The sequence below is a fragment of the Dama dama genome, chromosome X (assembly GCF_033118175.1).
Source record: "Dama dama isolate Ldn47 chromosome X, ASM3311817v1, whole genome shotgun sequence".
NCBI classification, from domain to species: Eukaryota; Metazoa; Chordata; class Mammalia; order Artiodactyla; family Cervidae; genus Dama; species Dama dama.
Genome location: NC_083714.1, coordinates 128,610,983 through 128,621,174, shown reverse-complemented (window position 1 = coordinate 128,621,174; position 10,192 = coordinate 128,610,983). Strand labels below are relative to the sequence as shown.

The 10,192-nt window shown below is 38.0% G+C and overlaps 1 protein-coding gene across 1 annotated transcript; it reads right to left on the bottom strand.

Moving 5' to 3' along the window:
- Positions 1-8,035: 8,035 nt before the first annotated feature.
- On the bottom strand, positions 8,036-8,407 carry LOC133052886 (large ribosomal subunit protein eL31-like). The gene has a single exon (XM_061137706.1). It carries the CDS (start codon positions 8,405-8,407, stop codon positions 8,036-8,038), a length of 372 nt encoding a protein of 123 aa, XP_060993689.1.
- Between the last annotated feature and the right edge of the window lie 1,785 nt (positions 8,408-10,192).

Genomic DNA, 10,192 nt, shown 5'->3' with positions numbered 1-10,192 from the left:
TTCCCTGTCTTTTAAATTTCAGTTAGTGCTACTAACCCTGCCTCCCCCCTGCAAAGATTCCTTCCAGCACTCTAGCTCTTCACCTAGTTGTGACAAAGTATGTATCAGGGCATATCTAAGGTAGCAAAGCCAAGAAAATGTTTTTAGTGAAGATTCAAATGGAATTGATTTGAATTAAAGTCTGTTGACATATATAATAGTAAAGAAAACAATTTTCTGTTGGTAAAAAGCTTTGGGATTGAAAGGTACTACAACACTGTGGATCAGTGTCAGATATTTGAGCAAATGTTGTTGAACATCAAAGTCACTTGAAGTGTCAACTGCTTTGAGAGAATATGAAGAAAACCTGATGATTTCATCCTGTGGTTAAGTAAAAAAAAAAGCTCTGCTAGAGATAAGGAAGGAAGAAAAGAGGTTTCATGGTCCTAAGATATGTATATCCTTTGACCTTAGGATACTGAAGCTTATTTAAAAAAATCCCCAGGTTACTAAAGCTAGAGATGGTATTAAATTCAAAGTTGAGTGATGCACTGTAAATGTTATTCACTTGCTCATAGACACATAAATGTTATTTATACTCTGGATCATTTTAATATATGAACTTGATATTTCTTGGCAGGGAGTTGTCAAACATGAGCAAATTATCCCAAGATAGTAGAAGGAGAAATGAGAGAAATGATAATTGACAAGGTAGGCTGATTTAAATATTTATTGATTTCATTTCGACAAATAATGATTATTTTGATATTACCTGCAGTCAACTGATACATGAATGAGAAGAGAGAGGAGGGCCCCAGTTTTTCTTAACAACCTGTATTGCCATTTCTTTTCTCAAGCAAGTTCTGTTCTGCATCAGTTCCTTGTAACTGGTTTTAGATCTCTATCTTCTAAGAACTTAGGAGTCCCATAGGAAATAGACATGTAAATGAGAATTGATTTTAAGCCTCAAATGTTTACCCTGTTTCTGAGTAAAAGAGTGCTTACCCTTCAACTTTCAGTCTATTCAGAATCTGTATTTGCAGTAAGTATTTATCAAGCATTTACTATGTACCACCTTATGAGCACTGGGAATAGAGGGTGAACATTACTGAGAAGTTTCCTACCCTCAGAGAGCATGTGCCTGAATGTCAGAAACTAGGTAATAAACAAATAGATGCACGAGATTCTTTCATTGTAATGAAAGAAGAAGCATACTGATATTTAAGTGTAATGAAGAAAACAGTAAGGTAGTGTGTTAGAGAGCATGTGTTTGAGCTCTTTTATTATTTATTATTATTTATTTATTTTAACTGTTCCAGATCTTAGTTGCAGCATGCTGGACCTTCAGTCTTCCTTGCAGGATCTTTAGTTAGGGCAGGCAGACTCTTAGTTGTGGCATGTGGAATCTAGTTCTCTAACCAGGGATCAGACCTGGGCCTCCTGCATTGGGAGTGCAGAGTCTTGGGCCCTAGACTACCAGGGAAGTCCCTGGGCTGTTTTAAATTGAGTGGTCTTAGAGGCCCTTTCTGAAGGGAATATTTAAGCTTAGCTTGAATGGCAAGTAAGAGGCAGGTGTGAATAGCTGAGAGGACATAATGTTCTAGCTGAACTGAAAAGCATGTGCAATAGCCCTGAGGTGGGAGCACAGTTTATGTTCAAGGTAAGCAAGGAATGGTCAAATGCCATTAGAGAAAAGCCTAAAATGGTATTTAATTTGACATTTAAAAAATTATATTGGGCTAAACTCATGATATTAAATGGTCTCAGTGTGCTTGTATATTGAAAGTTCACTAATAAAAATTCTAATCTGATTAGGACTTTTGAAATGTTAAACACATTTCAAACGCCTAGGGAGAAAATTTAATTTTCACAAGTTAGATAAGAAACTTAGCAACAAATCAAGCAACTTCTGTATACTGAACACCTACTAGGTGCTGTGTGTATTGTATATAGTTTCTATGAGAAAAATACAGTCACATAAGATAGAACTTTTATCTTCAAGATGATTTGAAATACTGAGAAGAGGTATAAGCCCATAAAAAGATAACTAATGGCACAGTGTCACACCAAGTCCAAATGAATCATGAGTGATCATGAAGAAGGGAGGATGGCTGACAAACCACAGTGCTAAGTGGCTTCTGGAAGGAAATGAACTTGGAATTGGAAGGAAGAGCTAAGCAACCAGAGGCTAGTGGGGTTTGTGGTAATGATCAGGAGTGATGGGGAGCAGTCACACATCAAATACTTGTTATGGTCTTTCTTCCTCCTCCTCCTTCATGCCATGATACTGAATAGACTTCTCATAACTTGATTTTGTTTTTGCCACAATCAAAATACATACCTAAATCATTAAGAAGTAGTGTGAGACTTTCCTTACAGGAATGATCTCTTGCTATGTTATTGAGAACAGTGCTTCCTATCCCACCAGATAGCATCTCTGTGAAGAAAACGCTAGTCCCCAAGGTATTAATTTTTCATTTTTATGATGCTTCACTATTGCAAACAGAAGAAACAAATATAACTTCCTTCAGTATTGAGAAATAAGAGCAATGTAATGTAATAATACCCGTTGTTGATATCAACCCCATTTCTTCTACAGTGAAGGAGATGACTTGGGGTCACTGGGCCCCATGTACACAGCTATGTGTTATAGCGTCTCTTAAAACGTGTTCCTTAAAGGTGAGTCAAAGTTGTTGGTTTGTCCAAGGTTGCTTGACCCCTCTCTATGGGACCTTCCTGATCCTATAAAAGGACTAAAAGCAAATAAAGAAATATAGCTCAGTGAGCCGTTAAATCAATGGTGTAAATGGACTCTTGGCACCTCATTGACTTTCACTGGTCATTGAGTCAGGTCCACACTGTTTGTTCTGTTTGTTGAGGGTCAGTTCAGTAACTTGTTCTTCATTTTATTATCTGCTTGGTATTCCTCTCTGTTGGGGCCAAGCTGCTACAGACTGAGATGCTACTTGGCGTGTGTGTGTGTGTGTGTGTGTGTGTGTGTGTGTGTGTGTGCATGCACGGGCACATACACACACCCATACACATGTGTATTTTCTTGAGGTCTTAGTTTCTTAAACCTAGCAAATCATTATAATTACTTGGGGTCTTTACAAAACACCTTTACAAAATTCAGGTGCTTGGGACTCACCTGAAATTATTTAGATAAAAATTTCTGTGCTGAGGCCCAGATACCAGTATACGTTTTTTAAAGTTCCTTCAGGGCCTCTAAAGTTCAATGAATTTTGAGATCCACCAAGCTCTCATGAGAGGATGAATGCCTTGATTTGTATGCATACATTTCTCTCAGATGCTTTAAATGAAGTCATTAACCAAGATGCATTTCCAGAGTTTGGGTCATTGAGTTTAAAATCAAATGAAATACATTTCTGGGTGATAGAACAGTAAGGACATGAAGGGAACTTGTACACAGAAGTAGCTGCTGTCTCAGACAGCACAGTCCTGACCAAAGAAAGCTAGTGCTCAGGTCACAGCCACTGAGACACATTTAGGAACAATAAATGACTTCACAGTGCCAGTGTGAGGTAGTCACTGGCATTCAACTTCCTGTTCCTTGATCAAGGGGAGAAACTTAGCTGGCCAACAAGTGAATCAGACTGTGCTAGCCTGTGAGGCATGGGTGCTGAGAGGTTCTGATGAGGCAGTATAGTCCTCCTTGTGGAATAAAATAAGAGTAAGAAAGAATGAATTCATAAGTGACAATCCTTCCTTTCTGTCTGTGAGGAGCCATGTCAATGGCAAAGATCCATCTTCCTCCTCCAGTGCAGTCACTCTGTAGGGTGAGCTCTTCCTCAGGGTATTGTCAGGGGTACAACAGTGGCAGCCAGCATAGAATTGGGACACAGATACCAAATGTAACTAACTGTGGTTACACTTCTTACTAGCTGAGTGGCCTTGGGCAAGTTCTTTGACTTGTTTAAATCTCTTTTTCTCTTAATTGTAGACAATTAACAATACTGGTGTGAGAATTAGAGATAATTTTCTCATAGATTCATTTAATGAATTTGTTATGTAATTAATATGAAGCTGGTACTATTCTAGGAACTAGGCATAAAGCAAAGAATAAAGCAGACAAAATCTCCAGCTTTCCTGGAACTTACAGGGTAGAGCAGAACAAGAAAAATCAACAGATTAACAGGCAAAGGCACAGTATGCCAGAAAATTGATAAGAGCTTTGGAGAAGAAGCACAGCAGATAGAACAGGAATTCTAGGGAATGCAGATTTTTAGGGCAATATTGAGATTTTGTATCGGGAGAAGCTCATTGATAATTGAGAAGAATCCTAAAGGAATTAGGACACCTGATCCAGATAGATACACGTTGAAAGTTTGTATCTGGCAGGAGACATAGCAAGTGCAAAGGCAGTGAGGTAGAGAGAGAAAAGGAGTGAGTGTCTGGTAGACGATGAAGTCACAGTTAGTCAGGCCAAGTCATGAAGGCAATTGTGTCCTTTGATAGGCTTAGGAATCCTCTGGGGGGATGTTGTTGAAGCATGGATTCAGATTCAGTGAGTCTGGAGTGTGAGGCCAAGTCATGAAGGCAATTGTGTCCTTTGATAGGCTTAGGAATCCTCTGGGGGGAAGTTGTTGAAGCATGGATTCAGATTCAGTGAGTCTGGAGTGTGAGTCTGCATTTTGAACTTCTTTCAGGTCTGCAGACCATACTGAATAGAAGAAGAACAGGGCCATATAAACCATTGTAAATAACCGTGTTGGATTTGACCCTATGTGAGATGGGGAGCCGCAGGAAGGTTGGGAGCAGAAGGGTGTGTTGAAATGATAACTCTGGCTGCTGTGATGATGAGGTGTGGTCAAAAGCCCTGGCTGGCTTTGCCCGTTGTCTGGTTTCATCCTAGCACCACCCCTCACCCACTGCCTCTCTTTGGCAAGTTGCTTAAACTCCTATTTCTCCCCACTTTTTGTTTTTTTGGTTTTTTTTTTAGTTTTTTTTAATTAATTTATTTTAATTGGAGGCTAATTACAATATTGTAGTGGTTTTGCCATACACTGACATGAATCAGCCATGGGGTGTACATGTGTTCCCCATCCTGAACCCCCGTCATCCTCCCTCCCCATCCCATCCCTCTGGGTCATCCCAGTGCACCAGCCCTGAGCACCCTGTCTCATGCATCTAACCTGGACTGACGATTTGTTTCACATATGATAATATTCATGTTTCAATGCATTCTCTCAGATCATCTCACCCTCGCCTTCTCCCACAGAGTTCAATAGACTATTCTATACATCTGTGTCTCTTTTGCTGTCTTGCGTATAGGGTTATCATTACCATCTTTCTAAATTCCATATACATGCGTTAGTATACTGTATTGGTGTTTTTCTTTCTGACTTACTTCACTCTGTATAATAGGCTCCAGTTTCATCCACCTCATTAGAACTGATTCAAATGTATTCTTTTTAATGGTTGAATAATATTCCATTGTGTATATGTACCACAGCTTTCTTATCCATTCATCTGCTGATGGACATCTAGGTTGCTTCCATGTCCTGGTTATTATAAACAGTGCTGTGATGAACATTGGGGTACATGTGTCTCTTTCAGATCTGGTTTCCTCAGTGTGTATGCCCAGCAGTGGTGTTGCTGGGTCATACGGCAGTTCTATTTCCAAGCTTTTAAGGAATCTCCACACTGTTCTCCATAGTGGCTGTATTAGTTTGCATTCCCACCAACAGTGTAAGAGAGTTCCCTTTTCTCCACACCCTCTCCAGCATTTATTGTTTGTAGATTTTTGGATAGCAGCCATTCTGACCAGCGTGAGATGGTACCTCATTGTGGTTTTGATTTGCATTTCTCTGATAATGAGTGACATTGAGCATCTTTTCATGTGTTTGTTAGCCGTCTGTTTTGAAAATTCCTAAACCTAGAGAAAAGGTGAAAGAAAAGTATAATGAGCACTCTCACATCCCTCAGCTAGATTGATCAACAATTAATATTTTGCCATATTTGCTTTATCTCATACTCTAATCTCTTGTTATTAACCATTTAAGAGTCAATTTTTCATCCCTACTTGATTATATACCTTCTAAGAATAAGAAAAATCCCCTATGTAAATATAATCAGCTATCAAATTCAGAACATTTGATATTGATATGATTATCTAGTATAAAAAAATTCAATTTCAATATAATCAATTTCATCTACAAATAACCTTTATATTAGTTTTCTTCTTCTGGTGTAGAATCCAGTCTAGGATATTATATTGTATGTTATGGGGCTTTAATTTTCATGTCTCATTAGTCTTTTGACGTAGAACTGAGTCTCTTGACCTCAGCTTTATCTAAACAAATTTTTTGTTAAATTTTGGAGTTTTTCATGCCATTGTTATTTTTGAAACGTCTGGGCTATTTATAGGCTGTCACCCAATTTGGATTAAAGTTTTCTAATGATTTGATTCAGGTCATTCATGATTGTCAAAAATACCACCTAAGCGATGTCGTATCCTGCTTAGTGCATGCATCTGGAGGCATTTAATGTCTGTTTGCTTCATCTTTAGTGATGTTAGCTTAGATCACTTGGCTAAGCTATTACCAGCAGATTTCTCCAATGTAAAGGTACTCATTTTCCTTTGTAGTTAACAAGCTATCAGTGGAGAAATACCATGTAAAATAGCCTTTTCCCCAAAAAACTCTTATCCAATGATTTTTTTCCATCCATTAATAATTCTCATCTGAATTTATTATTTTTGTAAAGGTCGTGAGTGCTTGCTAAGTCATTTCAGTCTTGTCTGACTCTTTGTGACCCTATGGACCATAGCCAGCCAAGCTCCTTTGTCCATGGGATTCTCTAGGCAAGAATACTGGAGTTACCATGCCCTTCTCCAGGGGATCTTCCCCACCCAGGAATAGAACCTGCAATCTCTTATGGTCTCCTGCATTGGCAGATGGGTTCTTTACCACTAGCGCCACCTAACTGTCTTTACTTTTATATTTATTATTTGGCATTCTGCTATAGAGAAGGACCTCTGTGTGTATATGTATGGCTGTATCCATCTATGTAGCTATCTACCTACCTATCTGCCCACCTCATCTGTCTGGCTGTTACTTTTCTCAATATGGATTCATGGATTCTTTATTTAAAAGTTCAGTTGTGTTATCAAGGACCAAATGTATAGCACAGGGAACTCTGCTGAATGTTACATGGCAGCCTGGATGAGTGGGGCGTTTGGGGAAGAATGGATACATGTATATATATGGCTGAGTCCCTTCACTGTCCACCTAAAACTATCACAACATTGTTAATTGGCTATACCTCAACACAAAATGAAAAGTTTTTTAAAAAATGACTTTTTAAAACAAACAGAAAAGTTCAGTTGTTTTATCAACCATTTCTGACACTATTTTGATGCCAAAATTGTCCCCAGTTTTGCCAGGAGGAGCCCATTTAATCTGGTTCCCATTTTCTTTTCAGGTTTTGTGTGCTTCCTTACTTTCTTGCCCCACAAAATATTCCAGGTACACTCTTTACTTTACCTTCCCCTACCCTGGATCAGCCATTTCTTCCAAGAACTCATTTCTTTTAGTGGGGACTTAATCCTGTGTAAGTACCAATTTTAAAAAAATTTATGAAAAAAGATTGCAATATAACATAACTTGCAGAGTTATTCTGAGAAATAAATTAGAAAATCCATGTAAAAGACTTTATATCATACCTGGCACATAGTATGTACTCAATACATTAGTTTTGCTTCAGTCATTTCCAGTGACAAATAAATAATGGAAGCATAGCTGAGAATGACAATTGATGATTTTATAAAATGTGAATTATAATGTCCTCTGAAAGAAAGTCATCAGTCAGTGGATCCAAAGATTAGGTTCCATTAACCTCCTTTCTGAGCTTTTCATTATCTATTTCCATTCTCACTTGAGTTTCTCTCTTTAGAACTCATCCTTCGGATGTAGTTGCATTTAGTCTTGGGTTGTTTGTTTCTTAATCTTCTGTTCAGTTAAATTGTACATAACTTAATATGAGAACCATATCGTGTGTGTGTGTGTGTGTGTTTGAGATTTCACAACTTTGACAGTCATTGGTTAGTTCTCATCCACATTAACTGTAGATTTTTTAAAGTAGTGAGAGGTACATGGCTAACCAGTGTATAGAGCTGATGTGACTCTTCATGCTCATTACATTTTCTGAACAAGAGGACATGGACCTGGTGTGAGACATTGCTTATTCCTTTGAGCCAGACAGCCTTACTAAGACTTGTGTCAATGTACACATCTGGAGTTTCCATCTTCCTCATGGCAGATTTCTGGATCCGTTTGAGTATCCCAGGGGCACACTTCTTGAAGGCCACTCCCTGGATGCACTTATGTGTGTTGATGGTGTATTCTCTGGTCACTACCTCATTCATTGCAAGATGGCCCTTCTTGCTCCACTTCTTTGCAAGAGCCATTCTGCTGGGTCCAGGTTAAAAATGCACTGGGTTCTTTGTATTTCCTGCATGTCCTACAACAGTTGTGAGCACATATGTATATATTAGATACCAATAAAAGCCTAAATGTATTTGTAGAAGTCACATAAGAAACATTTCCTAGCAATAAAGAAATCTTATAATTGTTGAGATCTTAATCTAAGATTCTAATAAAAGTTGGCTTTAAGTTAAGCATACAACACCTTCTTAAAGAATTTGGCATAAACTACACTGCCTAGACCTTTTTCAAATAAATACAAATTGGAAAGCAGAAGGAGTTGTATGTTTCTGGGCTGCCTACTGCTGTAATATTAACTATTTCTGGTATAATGGCAGGCTATCTCCTATATAATCAAAGAAAAATGTACAGATTGACAATTCTTCCAGCTATTCGAATGTCACTTAAAAATAAAATTGATGGTAAGTAACAGGCATTTTCCATGTGTTGGTTATTTTGACCTGATGGATTTGCAAATTTCTTACCAGCATAGAAAATAAAAACTGCTGCTTATTTTTAAGTACAAATCTTGTGTGCTGCAAATGAAGTCCCATTTTTTTTATTGATTCATTTATTTGTTTGTGGTGTTAGAAAACCACTTTGCAGCGAGCATGAGGGAGAATACTTATTAGGCTAATAACAACAGAATCATAGAAATGAGGCCTGTAGACAAATCTGCCTCTAGAGAAATGAAGTGGAGTTACAGAAGGTTAAGAATCTGTAAAGATCAATGAAGGCCAAGAGCTAAAAATAGATAAGCAGCTTGGAGAAAAAGAAAAGTGAAAAGAAAAAACATCAAGAAACCACTAAGTGTTTAGGAGAGCTATTTTGTCTTTGTTCCCTAGTGAAAATCTCTAAAATTTCATTGAGATAGTTACACATTCCTCCAAATAGATCATTTTTGTTTTGCACAGTGTCTAAACTCCTGTGGGTGTCTTTTTCACTTCAACAGGCTCAATCACTCACACACACACACACACACACACACGCACACACACACACACACACACCCCGGGCCTTGGACTTCTGTAATGAAACACATCGTCAAGTTGAAAGGATAGCTAATTCCATAAAATGTGAATTAGTATAAGTAATTGTAAAATTACTTATAGTAGTAGTAAAAAAACAAAGGTGGCTATGATGGAGAAAGCTGATTCTTAAATATAGTAAGATACCTGTATCCAAATGGGAGAGTTCTAACTATTAATATTGAAACATCCTCTTATGATTTGGAAAATAATGCATTATGCTTTCTTTGACTGAAATCTAGATGTTTTGATGAGAGTTTTGTTCCTCATTTCCTCTCAGTTTTGAGTGACTTATCAGGCACCATATTTGCTCTTTTTTAAAAAATACCCTTATGGTTTTTAAAATTTATTTTTGGCCACCGGCTTGCAGGATCTTAGTTCCCCACCAAGGATTAAACCCTGGCCCGTGACAGTGAAAGCCTGGGGTCCTAACCACTGTACCACCAGGGAATCCTACTATACTTGCTCCTTATGAAGGCATTTATTCAGTATGGAACAAGAAGGCCATGATGTAAGACCAGGCAGTTTATTTGCCTACGGACATCTCCATGTTTTATCTATCCTTCTTGTCCCCCAAATCCCAAAGGAACCCCAGAATTTGTGTTCTGTGTTCTAGAAAAACAGATCAAAATTACAAAAAGCCTATGCTTTTTGTTTTTCTCAGTCTCTAATATTCATAATATTGTTGACCCCAACCTGTAACTCACCACCCATTATCAGAGTTGGTAAAGAATGGTAAAA

Coding starts and splice junctions, on each gene's coding strand:
- LOC133052886 (XM_061137706.1), bottom strand. CDS start 8,407: ATGGCTCTTGCAAAGAAGTGGAGCAAGAAGGGCCATCTTGCAATGAAT.